The sequence below is a fragment of the Cebus imitator genome, unplaced genomic scaffold (genome assembly GCF_001604975.1).
Source record: "Cebus imitator isolate Cc_AM_T3 unplaced genomic scaffold, Cebus_imitator-1.0 Scaffold38, whole genome shotgun sequence".
In the NCBI taxonomy this organism is placed as follows: domain Eukaryota; kingdom Metazoa; phylum Chordata; class Mammalia; order Primates; family Cebidae; genus Cebus; species Cebus imitator.
Window position 1 is genome coordinate 8,386,623 of NW_016107353.1, and position 14,379 is coordinate 8,401,001.

Here is a 14,379-nt window from a genome sequence, read left to right on the forward strand (position 1 = left end):
AGGGTAGGAGCTGGCTTGCCCCTGATCCAGGCCAAGACCCCAGAATGGAAATTAGACATAAAACCAGGCACTTGGGGCCACTGTAGGTCACCTAAATCCACAGCTAATCACAAAAACTCACTTTTGTCAACAGTTTTTACTCCTTTTTAATGCAATTTTTTATCAGAACTGAAAAAAGGTGGGCCAGTTTGAAAATATTTAGTTTTACTGCTTCACATCATCCTCTGGGAAATTAGCCAAGTTGTAATGAGATGTTTAGAGCAGAGAGGGGAGGTGATAGAAAGCTCGGATAATCTATATCATGGCTAACACACTGCAACAGGATAGCCAAGAAACGCTATTATAAGGCATATAAAATTCACTGCAAAGAGGAAAAAATACTAACATACCCAGCCCACTAACATACTCCAAAAGCCCACTGGCTTTGTGTCTCTTTTTACCCCTTAAGGAGTGCTGGGCCTGACTACCAGACTGACCTGGGAGGGAGACAGCACGGAGCCTTTGGTGTAAGTGTAGGCTGCAGTCAATGCTCCCCATTACTAGAGATCCCAAATCTGATGTCAGTCCAATCCCATGAGCCGTACAGGAAGGAGGTAAGCATATACATGTGTACACACAGGCAAAAAGAGAACCCTGTAAATCTAATAAGACATCAGAAGTTGTCCTGAACAAACATTGTTTGGAATGTAAGCTTACAAGGATAATTACCAACGCAGTAGACCACGTGTAGTCACTTTCTTGTTAGCACAATTTGGCAGATGTGTGTCACATGGAAATGGAACAGCTGTAACTATGACAGGTTGCTGAAAAATGGTTGGTTTCCTAAGCACCCAGGCCCCTGAGTCTGTACCACAATCTTGTTCTTAAAATGACAACAACAACAAACAGCAAAGAAAGCATTTCCACTGCAGAAACTGCTGGCTTAATAAAGTTTATAAAGTGAATTTTCAATGCCTAAGTGTGGAGAGGCTGTTGGGGTCTGTGTTGTTAGACCACGCTACCACAGGAGAGAGGTCTGGATCTGAATCCCGTCTCTCCTGTTTACCAGTCCCAGGTTCTTGGGAAAGAGAGTTAACTTCTGCGAGCCTCCATTTCCTTATAAATTGGAGATAATAATCTCTAACGTATCCTGACGTCATGAGCAGAAGAAATTGCATGTAGAGTATTTGGCACGGTGTCTGGCAAATAAATGTTCAAGGAAATGATGTTAAATAAACTTGCTTAACTAAACATCATCCTTGGCTGCATAATGCAGAGGCGACTACCAATATATATTTACTTTTCTTAAAAAAGAAATGGGTCAGCACGGTAGCTCATGCCTGTAATCCCAGCACTTTGGGAGGCCGAGGTGGGTGGATCACCTGAGGTCAGGAGATCGAGACCAGCCTGGCCAACATGATGAAACTTCATCTCTACTAAAAATCAAAAAATTAGCCAGGTGTCATGGTGCACGCCTGTAATCCCAGCTACTTGGGAGGCTGAGGAAGGAGAATCACTTGAACCTGGGAGGCGGAGGTTGCAGTGAGGTAAGATCATGCCACTGTTCTCCAGCCTGGGCAACAGAGTGAGAGACTGTCAAAGAAAGAAAAAGGAAGAGAAGAAAGAGAGAAAGAAAGGGAAAGAAAGAAAGAAAGGGAAGAAGGAAGGGAGGTGGGAGGGAGGGAGAAAGAGAGAGGAGGCAGGGAAAGAGAGAAAGGGAGAAAGAGAGAAGAAAAGAAAAGAAAGGAAAGAAAGAACGAAAGAGCAATATCACTTGACTCTGAGACAGTGGAGAGAGAAAAGAGGTGGTAATAACTGAGGTTTTCCCTGGAAACTATACCCAAGAAATTGTGCTTTCCAGAGATAAATTATTTTGGGGAAAACAAAAAACAACAAAAAATTCCCACCGCTTATCCTTATCACATGCCACCAGAACTATTTTCTTTTCTTCCAGGTAAGAAGTTGCAGGGAAATCTCATATTTGAAAGCCTTTTGGGAGTCCATAAAATGGGACACATTTTCTAAATGACCACTCTTAGCAAATTCTCTGTAATGAATATAATGAGGTGTTTCGATTGACAAAGTGGCTCATCCCCCCTCTAGTAGAAGGAAATCAAATCATGTCCTAAGCACAGTGCATCTGGTTGCTTATTGGGTGCCCCAAGGCTCACAAAAGTGCTGTAAGTAAGCACTGCCTAGGAAATGAAGAGAAAAGGTCTTAAATCCTTTTCTGTGACAGGAGAAAGCACCTCAAATTCTAATTAAGATAAAGCAATTAGCCACCCACAGATCCTTAACACTGCTTCCCATGGCCAGACAATCATCTCTGTTAAAACCCATTTTAAAGTAAGGAGCAAACCCAATGCTCCATAGGCATACACTTCCCACAAATCAATTACCCCCTTAGACACATTCCTTAAATACTCAGGAAAACTCTGCCTGCAGAGAGGTCTTTTATGAAAGGACTCCATCAGACATGATGAAGTAATTGCAAAAAAGGAGGCAGCAAGCAGCAAATGTGACAATTTAAGGTAAGAAAATCCACTCACAAAGCAGGATGCTGAATCTCTGGTCAGTTGGACAAAGCAAGGCAAGCTGAAGCCTCAGGTTTCCCTGGTCAGTAAAGCAATTTGTCAACCCCATCCTAAAGGAATATATCAAGCAAAACAGTTTCTGTCTACTGAAACCAAAACCCAAGAGTCTTCATATGTGTTCAGACCTGTCTATACTGAAGTTTCACCAGAGGACCGTCTTCTCACGTCTCAATTTCTCATTTAAGAGCGCACAGGATGCACTTGGCAGTTTCACAATGAGTCCAATCCACTTAAACTTGTTTGCTTTTTCCATCCCAGGTAGGTCTATTCCTACATAAGACTCCCTTTAATGAAGGGAATCCATTGTTGTCTACAGCCAAAAGTTGCTTCTACACTCAGCAATAGAACAGTTATACAATGGTCAGTGGATAAATCAATCAGATCTAAGTATCTTCCTCAAGAACTAAGGTTGTCTTTCAATCCAATAAAGTTACTCCAACAACCTATTACTTCTTAACTGAACAAGAGCCTTTCTTCCCTCTGTGTCTGTGGATTTTTTCTTTTTTTTTCTTTGAGTTGGAAAATTTCCCATCAAGCAAGACATCAAAAATGTTGATCTAGACCAGCACTGTCCAAAAAATTAAATTTAAATTTTTTCTAGGAGGTTCTTTTAAAAATGAAACAGATTAAATGAATTCTGAGCATATTTTTCTTAACCCAATATATCAGAAATATTACCATTTCAATATATAATCAATATAAAATATAATTAATGAGATGTTTTACATTCATTTTTCATACATTATTTTTCTCATACTATATTGGGCTATGCTGATCCAGAGCTATGTTCGAATTGACATGTAGCATGATGGCTGTAGTTAATAATACTGTAATGCATACAGAAAATTTGCTGAGAGTAGATTTAAAGCCCATTCATCAAAAAAAAATGTTAACTATTTAAAGGAATGGATATGTTAATTTGCTTCACTGTCATAATCATTTCACTATATCAAAACATCACATTGCATACCTTAAATATAATGAAAATACAATTTTCATTAAAAAAAAGCACGAAAAGACTTCCATAATTCACTGTTCTATGAATAGTTTGCCAAAGTGTGTATGCAGCAAGGTTTTAAGTTTACAAAAATCTGTATGTATTCAGATATGCAAAGAAAATAGTCTGTAGGGGAAGACACCAACAGTAATAGTAGTTATCTCTGAGAGGCAGAATTATGGATAGTCTTCACTTTCTACTTTGCACTCTTTTGTATTTTCTAAACTTTTTTGCAATAAGCATATACTGCTTTAATTATCAGGGTAACTATAAGCCTAATCTTAAAAAAAAAAAATCTCTCCATGTTTTAAGTTATTATTCCCCTGATCCTGCTGGCACCGTAGGCACTGCCCTATTTCCAGCTAACAGAAGAGATGGCCAAACAGCAAGACCTTACCACCCCCACCCAGCACTGTGATACTTACAGCCAATCATCATGATGGCCACTGCAAAGATCTTCTCAATGTCTGTGGATGGGGCAATGTTCCCAAAGCCCACACTGGTGAGGCTGGTCATTGTGAAATACAACGAGGAGATGTAGACAGAATTCTTGCTGGGACCACCTTCCCACTTCCCTGAGCCAGACCCATTAAACTGGTAAGGGGTACCAATGTCCATCGCTAGTTGGTACAGCCAGCTGTTGTTGCGGATTGTCTTGGTGTCCTCGTCAAAGATCTCATAGTCCCCAATGCTGTACCAAATGCAGGCCATCCAGTGTGCAGCCAGCCCAAACACACACACCAGCAGGACCAGCACAGCAGCTCCATATTCAATGTAGTGGTCCAGCTTACGGGCCACTCGCCCAAGACGGAGCAGCCGGACAACTTTTAGAGAGCTGAACAGGCTGCTGATGCCCTGGGAGAAGAGGAACACAGCGTCAGGGCCAAAGAACCAAAGATACTATTCTAGTCCCCTCCGTCCCACCTGGGCCATTATTTTAAGCATATTATATTTCCATGATGCAATATTATGCAACCCTCAAAAGAAGTAAAATTAGAATTTTATTCCCTGATATATGGAATGGAGATTCCCATTAGCATTTTCTACTTCTATTAAAAAGCAAATAAGCAGATAAAAACAAATAGAATTAGAATTATATTGTACATAAGTAAACAAATACATGTGAGCATCTTTCCATATCATTACTTACTTTAAAAAAAATTTAAGTTGCATAATATTTCATTTCATGGAAATGAGATATTGCATAATATGAAAAATTTTAAGGGTTGCATAACATTTATTTCATATTGCATAACATTTCATCCAAATTATATTGTGCATACGCATGCAAATATATGTGCTGAAAATGGTTGGGAAATACACCAAAATATTAAGAATGGTTATTGCTGCATTAGCAAGTTATGAAATTACAGGTAATTTTATATTATATTTTGTATATATTTTGTTATATTTATTTAATTTCTATATTACTTTTATAATTTAAAAATGTATATAAATTTTTAAACAAATATAGTTTTTAAAAAGCCAAAAATAAATTAAGAATTAGCTGAGAAGAATAAAGAATTGAGATTCTGATTCCTCCGAAACTTTATAAATTCTTAGAAGGCCATATCACTTCTGTCAGGCCAGGGATTATACAATCAGACACCACTTACTTAAATACAATCAGTCAAGGAACCTAAGAGCTAGAAAGAACCTCCTGATTTCGCCTGGTCAAGCCTCTTCCCTTCTGGCTGGCATCCACTGATCACACCAGGCCAGGTCTATTCTCCAAATAGTAGTTATCTAGGAAACAGCACTGGAATAGAAACCTGGAAAATGGGGATCTGAGACCAACATAAACCACTAACTTGCTGTGAATTTGGATAATTCAGTTACCTCTCAGTTCCCTTCTCTAGACAATAGGAGGTGGATGTAGGATCTCTAAGTCTTCTCCATACACTAACATACTCTTATCTCCAAAGACAGCTGAAACATATTGCAGAATGCATATCATTGAAAACCCCAAACTTAAGGTGTTCTAAGGTGATTCCAAGATGTATGCAAGGGAAATTTACATTAGCTTTTTTCTATTTCCATTAAAATGCAAATAAACAAGCAAATAAAAAAAGGCATTTCTTTGAATCAGAACTTTGTCCTCCCTTATATAGCAAAAATCCAAGAAAGGATGATATCCTCCACCAGGCAGATTGAATTACTTTTCATTATTTTAAACAGTAACAGTTTCTAGGTCACTGCTATTCTCTCTTGTCCACTGTCCCTTTAATAACAACACTCCAAGGGTCAAGTTATGTCAGTCAGGAGGAAAATGTGCAAATGCTTTTTGATGAACCTGTGTCAGAGATCCACCAAGGCTTTTCCTCTTTCTGGATACACAGATAAATTATATTTTGCAGCTTCTACCATCTGGGTTGTTCCTGGTGACTAGTTCTTGCCAACTGAATGTGAGGTGAAATATGTCACTTCCAGGCCATGACAGAGAATAAGTGTGCTTTCTCTACATGCTTCTCCTCCCCTAGCACATCTTCCAGGTGAGTCTAGCACTGACCGTGAAGCCACGTATTGAAGGTGGACCCATAGCATAAAAGGAGCCTAGGTCCCTGAAGGACAATGTCAAACACCTCTTCCTCAACAATCAATTTGAATTGTATTGTGATGTAAATGAGAAAGAAACCTCTGAAATAAGCCACTGGAATTTTGGGGGACATATGTTACTGTAGCTAACATTTGCCTTCCCTGACAAATGCAGAGCCCCTCTGCCATGTGAACATGTAAACCATATGTAGCATAGCTTTGTCAATACAGACCATACATCAGATTGCCACACAAATTATTTTTGTTGAAGTGAGGATGGAAGAGGTGAGATTTATTACCCTTAAAAAAAAAAAAAAAAAAAAAAAAACCTGACAAGTTTGTAGCCATAAAATGTTCAATGGAAATGATCATTTCTTGTCCAACATACACCAGCAAATGGCTGGCTAGATATGAGAATAAAAACAGATTTTTGTAGGCCAAGGAACTACATCTCCAGGGTCAGTCTCATCCAAATTGTTTTTAAGAAACCTTACTCTTGGCATGCCCAATATTTCTCCCCTGGGTCTCTTTTTCCCTCCCTGTGTTTTTCTCAGAAACCCTATATGGAGAAAGGGCTGAGAAAAATCCCTCATACTAAGGTACAAAAGACTAATGAGGGTGAATGGATATCATCTCTCCATAGGCGTTTACATTCTAACAGAGGAGAAAATCTTGGGAAACCAACTTCCAACAGTGAAATTAAAAGCACCCACAGCCTGCATGGAGGAGATATTTTGAGAGGCAAAGGAGTGTTTTTGATGACTCAGAAATCAAACACCACATAAGCAGCCACCTACTCTCCACCTCCTCATAAGGAGGTCCCTGAAATCATCTTTCAAACAGTTCTACTCTGAAGCAGAACTTATTGCCCAAGGAAAAACTGCCGTGTCATTTTTCCTACTTATATTCAATTCAAAGCAACATTTACGGAGAACCTACTACATACTCTTTGTGCTAATGCTATAGAGAAGAGATGGAAATGACAGTGTCTTTTTCTTCTTCTTCACTATTGTGTCTCCAGCACCTAAAGCATAATAATAGTGAGAGACACAAGACATGTTAACTGAAAAGATAGTTCTACCTAATAATCGCAGAATTGGAGAACTAATAGGAAGCATAGAATTCACCTAGACCAGTTGCTCTGAGTTCAGCAATGTCTTCTAGAGCACCCTTAAGAAACGATCATCCAGACTCTCCTAGACCACTCCCACTCCTAATACCTTTGAAGAGCAGACTTCTGTAGCAGTCATTCATAGAAATAAACTGCCAGTGGGGGTCTTGTCATCTTTCTTATCTCCCTCTTACTTCGTCCTTTCGCCATCCTTTCTCAGTGGTCACCACAATCCATGCAATTACTACTCAAAGCCTATACTATCCTCTAGCTATAAACTCAAAGTGAGTGTTGCAAGCATCCCACATGGTAGAGGCAATATTGCACCACTGTGCCTGCTCAGACTGGTCCTTTAGTCCAGAATGCTCAGCATTCCTGTTTTGCATACTAGTGATTCTTTATACTTGCCACTAACTCCAAACAAGCACCAACTCCTCTGTGTGTCTATAAGTATTCTGTATCCATTATCACTTGAACACATTGCCTTGCATTAATTTTCTGTGCCTATTTCCCCAACTACATCAGGAACTATACCTTTCTGAAAGCAGAAGCCACTTGTTATTCGTTTTAGAAGCCCCACGTATTCAACATGTATTGTGTTGAATAATGTCCCCATAAAAATCCATGTCCTTCCTAGAACCTCAGAATGTACCTCATTTGGAAACAGGGTAATTTCAGGTATAGTTAAGATTAGGTCATACTGGAAGAGGGTAGATCTTTAATCCAGTATTACTGGTGTTCTTATAAGAGGAGAAGAGATGAATACAAAGGGAAAATAGTACGTAACAGATGCAGATACAGAGACTGGAGTGATACAGATACAGACTGGAGAGATGTATCTTCAGGTTAAGCAATGCCAAAAATTGCCAGCACCGCTAGATGCTAAGAGAAAGGCATGTAATAGATTCTCTCCATGGCCCTGCCAACACCTTGATTTTAGACTTCTAGTCTCCAGAACTGTGAGAGAATAAATTTCTGTTGTATTAAGTCACCTAGTTTGTAGTAACATGTTACAGCAGCCCTAGGGAATAAACACACCCACACAAGGTCTAGAGCACAATGACTTTGCAGAAAGGGTCTTGAACATTTGCTAAACTAAATTGAAGTTGGAATTATTATAAAATTCTTTCTTGTTATAAAGAGCCTCTGAAACAATAAAAACCATGCATTTTTTCATTGTGTTATTTATGTGTACATTGATTCTCTATTACATGGCTGTTGTATAAGTTCTCTTTTACTGCATTAGCAGCTGGAATTACAGTTGTTTAGAAGCATTTTAGGCTATTAATTTGATATTTTTTTCCTTACTTGCCTGAGTTCAGTAGAAGAGATAAACAGAAAAGAATACTCCAAATATTTTTTTATTTTATTTTACGACACTAAAAACATGAGACTTCTTGCATCAGAAAACACACCTCACCCCTTGGCTGTCAGAGCCTCTGCACACTGTAGAACCAGGGGCTGGCCTACCTGGCCATATCACCACCAGCAATGCTGCCTCCATGACCAGTAGAGTCACTCTACATGATGTGCACTTCCACAGTTTGAGAACCAGCTTGTCAGGCAACCCTAACCCCAGAAAAGGACATCATTGCCTCCACTAACAATTGTAGTCTAGTCCACTGAGGCAGTCACAGATACCATTGATGTTGATGATGATAGAAAAAAAAATGTGGAGACTACATTCCTGCACCCACCCAGATTAAAGCCACAGTGCCCTACCCAACTGATGCTAAAGGACATACTTACACAGAAAAGAGTCCTTCCCTACAAAAGCCAGTCCGCAAAACTGGAAGAAGTAAGAATTCTACCAGATGCACAGATATCAATGTAGAAATACAAGAAACACGAAAAAGCAAGAATACATGACACATCTAAAGGAACACAATAATTCTCCGTAAAATACCCAAAAGAAAACAAAAATCCATAAAATGCCTAAAAAGGAATTCAAAATAATGCTCTTAAAGAAACTCAGTGAGGATTGACTGGGATTAAGATGGCAGATAGGAGTCAGGACTAGCTTGCAGCTCACACTTGGATGGACAGAGCAGCATGTGGAGACTCACATTGTGAACTGTTATTCCAAGAACTACTGCAGGAATATACCAAGAAAGCCAAGAGAATCCACAGATGCTTTGAAGGAAATGAATCATTGCTACAGCCTCCCTGAAATGCCAAAAACCTGTGAGTCTGCTTGTTTCTCTGTGGTAAGGCTTTGGCCTCAGGCAAGTTCTTAGCCCTGGTCACTGGCTGTCTGAAAATAGACTTGGTGCTGTTTGGTGGTGGTCGTGCACAGTGGGAGTGAAACCAGCCTTTAAGAATGAGGGCTGCAAAAAAAAAGAAGAAGAAGAAGAAGGATGAGGGCTGTATGGGAGCAGAATAAGGCCTGTGACTGCTGGCTTTCCCCCATTTCCCTGGCAACCTGTATGACCCAGCACAGGCAGCCATCATCCCCCTGGTAATAGAACTCCACTGGACTGGGAACCACACTCCCATCCCCCACAGCAGCTGCAACAAGCCCCACACAAGGAGACAGTGAGCTCAGACATGCCTATCCCTGTCCCCAGCTAGTGGTCTTTCTCTACCCACCCTGGTAGCCAAAGACAAACGTCATAATCTCTTGGAAGCCCTATCGCAATGCCCACCACCTGAGAAACCTGAATACTTACCCAGGTGTCCCTAGGGCAAGTTTCCATCCTCCCTAAAGGACCACAGCTGATGCACTCTTGAAAGTGCCATCTCCTGGCTAGAGGCCAACCAACACAAAAACAGGACACTCAATAAAAACTCAACTTTACAGCTGTAATCCCAGCACTTTGGGAGGCCAAGGCAGGTGGATCACCTGAGGTCAGGAGTTCAAGACTAGCCTAGCCAACATAGTGGAACCCCATCTCTACTAAAAACACAAAAAATTAGCCAGGCATGGTGGTGGATACCTGTAATGCCAGCTACTCAGGAGGCTGAGGCAGGGGAATCACTTGAACCTGGGAGGTAGAGGTTGCAGTGAGCTGAGATTGCAATATTGCACACCAGCCTAGACAAGAGCAAAACTCCATCTCAACACACACACACAGGGACCCCCACAGAGTCCATTTCACTCCCCTGCTACCTCCACTGGGGCAAGTCCTGTTATCCATGGCTGCAAGACCTGAAGATGGGTCACATCACAGAACTCTTTGCAGACACTCTCCAGTACGAACCCAGACCCCAGTAGCTTCGCTGTGGGGCCAGACCCAGAAGAGCAAAAACAATCCCTGTAGTTTGGCTCTCAGGAAGCCCCATTCCTAGGGGAAGGAGGAGGACACTATATCAAGGGAACAATCCATGGGACAAAAGAATTTGAACAGCAGCCCTTGAATCCCAGAAGTTCCCTCTGACAGAGTAAAACCAAATTAGAGGGAACCAGAAAAACAATCTGGTAATACAACAAAACAAGCTTCTTCAACACCCCCCAAAAGATCATACCAGCTCACCAGCAATGGATCCATAGCAAGATGAAATCTCTGAATTGCCAGAAAAAGAATTCAGAAGGTCAATTATTAAACTAATAAAAAACACACCAGAGAAAGGTGAAGTCCAACTTAAAGAAATCAAAAACATGACACAGGATATGAAAGGAGAATTCTCCAGTGAAATAGATAGCATATATAAGAAACAATCACAACTTCTGGAAATCAAAAACACACTTAGAGAAATTCAAAATGAACTGAAAAGTCTCAGGATAGAATTGAACAAGCAGGAGAAAGAACTTCAGAGCTTGAAGACAAGGTTTTCAAATTAACCCAATCCAACAAAGACAAAGAAAAAAGAAGTTTAAATAATGAACAAGGTCTCTGAGAAATGTGGGACTATGTTAAATGTCCAAACCTAAGAATAATTGGTGTTCCTGAGGAAGAAGAGAAATCTAGACGTTTCGAAAACATATTTGAGGGAATAATCAAGGAAAACTTCTCCAGCCTTGCTAGAGATCTAAACATCCAAATAAAATAAGCACAAAGAATGCCAAGAGGAATCATTGCAAAAAGATCATCACCTAGACCTGTGAGGCAAAAGCATCAGGTAACCTATAAAGGAAAACCTATCAGATTAACAGCAGATTTTTCAGCAGAAACTCTATAAGCTAGAATGAACTGCTGTCCTATTTTTAGCCTCCTTAAACAAAACAATTATCAGCCAAGAATTTTGTATCCAGCAAAACTAAGCTTTATAAATGAAGGAAAAACGCAGTCTTTTCCAGACAAACAAATGCTGAGAGAATTCACCACTACCAAGCCATCACTACAGACTGCTGAAAGGAGCTCTAAATCTTGAAACAAATCCTTGAAACACACCAAAATAGAACCTCCTTAAAGCATAAATCTCACAGGACTTATATATAACAGAATGGGAAAAAAGATATTCAGGCAACAAATACATAATGAATAGAATAGTAACCTCAAATTTCAATACTAACATTAAATGTAAATGACCTAAAGGCTCCACTTAAAAGATATAGAATGGTAGAATGGATAAGAATTCACCAACCAAGTTTCTGCTGTCTTCAGGAGATTCACCTAACACATAGGGACTCAAACAAATTTAAGGTAAAGGGGTGGAAAAGATATTCTATGTAAATGGATACCAAAAGTGAGGAGCAGTGGCTATTCAACAAAAGGGAACATTATATAATGATAAAAGGCCTTGTCCCACAGGAAAATATGACAATTCTAAATCTATATGCACCTAACACTGAAGCTCCCAAATTTATAAAACAATTACTACTAGACCTAAGAAATGAGATAGATGGCAATGCAATAATAGTGAGGGACTTTAATACTCCACTGACAACACTAGACAAGTCATCAAAACAGAAAGTCAACAAAGAAACTTAAACTATACCCTACCACAAATAAACTTAACAGATATTTACAGAACATTCTACCAAACAACTGCAGAATATACATTCTATTCATCAGCACATGGAACATTCTCTAAGATAGACCATTTGATAGGCCACAAAACAAGTCTCAGTAAATTTAAGACAATCTAAATTATATCAAGTACTCTCTCAGACCACAGTACAATAAAATTGGAAATGAACTCCAGAAGGAACCCTTAAAACCATGCAAACACATGGAAATTAAATAAACTGCTCCTGAATGATCACTAGGCCAACAATGAAATCCAGAAAGAAATTTTAAAAATTATTTGAACTGAATGATAATAGTGACACAACCTATTGAAACCTCTGGGATACAGCAAAGGCAGTGTTAAGAGGAAACATCATAGCCTTAAGCATCTACATCAAAAAGTCTGAAAGAACACAAATAGACAATCTATGGTCACACCTCAAAGAACTGCACAAACAAGAACAATTCAAACCCAAACCCAGCAGAAGAAATAATGAAGAATAGAGAACTAAATGAAATTGAAACAAAAAATAATAATAATAAATGAAATGAAAAGATGGTTCTTTGAAAAGATAGATAAAATTGATAGACCATTAGCAAGATTAACCAAAAAAGAAGAGAGAAGATCCAAATAAACTCAATTGCAAATGAAACGGGAGATACTACAACTAATACCACAGAAATACACAAGATTATTCAAGGCTTCCATGAACAACTTTATGCAAGTAAACTAGAACACCTAGAGGAGATAAATTCCTGGAAATATACAACCCTCCTAGATTTAACCAGAAAGATACAGAATCTCTGAACAGACCAATAACAAGCAGCAAGATTAAAGTAATTTAAAAATTTTTGACAAGAAAAGTCAAGGGCCAGATGGATTCACAGCAGAATTCTATCAGACGTTCAGAGAAGAATTGGTACCAACCTACTGACACTATTCTAAATGATAGCGAAAGAAGGAATCCCCTGTAAATCATTCTGTGAAGCCAGTATACCAAAATCAGGGAAGAACATGACCAAAAAAGAAAACTACAGGCCAATATCCCTGATGAAGATAGATTTAAAAATCCTTAACAAAATACTAGTGAACCAAATCCAATAGCATATTAAAAAGATAATCCACCATGATCAAGTTGGTTTCATATAATGGATGTGGAAATGGTTTAACATATGTAAGTCAATAAATATGATACACCATATAAACAGAATTTAAAACAAAAATCACATGATCATCTCAATAGATGCAGGAAAAGCTTTTGAAAAAAATCAGCATCCTTTATGATTAAAACTCTCAACAATATCTGCATAGAAGGAACATAGCTTAGGGTAATAAAAGCTATCTATGACAAACACACAGCCAACATTATACAGAATGGGAAAAAGTTAAAAGCATTCCCCCTGAGAACTGGAACAAGACAAGGATGCCCACTCTTGCCACTTCTCTTGAATTTAGTACTGGAAGTCTTGGCCAGAGCAACCAGACAAGAGAGAAATCAAAGGCATCCAAATAAAAAAAGAGGGACTCAAATTGTCACTGTTGGCTGACGATATGGTTGTATGCCTAGATAACTCTAAAGACAGGCTCAGTGCAGTGGCTCACACCTGTAATTCAAGCATGTTGGGAGGCCGAGCTGGGTAGATCACAAGGTCAGAAGATCAAGACCATCCTGGCCAACATGGTGAAACCCTGTCTCTACTAAAAACACAAAAATTAGCTGGGCATGGTGGCACGCACCTGTAATCCCAGCTGCTTGGGAGGCTGAGGCAGGATAATCACTTGAACCTAGGAGTTGGAGGTTGCGGTGAGCCGAAATTGCACCACTGCACTCCAGCCTGGCAACAAAGAGAGACTGTGTCTCCAAAAATAAAAATAAATAAATAAATAAGAAAAAAAGAAAACCCTAAAAACTCATCCAAGAAGCTCCTAGAACTGATAAAAGAATTTAGCAAAGTTTCCAGATACAAAATTAATGTATACAAATGAGTAGCTCTTCTATTCACCAACAGTGACCAAGCTGAGAATCAAATCAAGAACTGAATCCCTTTCACAATAGCTCCAAAAATAAAAATAAAATAAAATACTTAGGAATATACCTAACTGAGAAGGTGAAAGACCTCTACAAGGAAAACTGCAAAACACTGCTGAAAGAAATCATAGGCTGGGCGTGGTGCCTCACGCCTATAATCCCAGCACTTTGGGAGGCCGAGATGGGTGGATCATGAGGTCAAGAGATCGAGACCATCCTGGTCAACATGGTGAAACCCCGTCTC

General features: G+C 39.3%; 1 protein-coding gene across 2 annotated transcripts in view; it reads right to left on the reverse strand.

Annotated features, from left to right (window-relative positions):
* The window catches only part of KCNH1 (potassium voltage-gated channel subfamily H member 1), a 448,557-nt gene that overhangs the window by 230,162 nt on the left and 204,016 nt on the right, over window positions 1-14,379 (reverse strand). For both annotated transcript variants that reach the window (XM_017525585.2, XM_017525584.2), the window contains exon 7: window positions 3,996-4,425. In XM_017525585.2, the coding sequence (XP_017381074.1) occupies window positions 3,996-4,425 (430 nt within the window). The remainder of the gene's footprint in view (window positions 1-3,995; window positions 4,426-14,379) is intronic.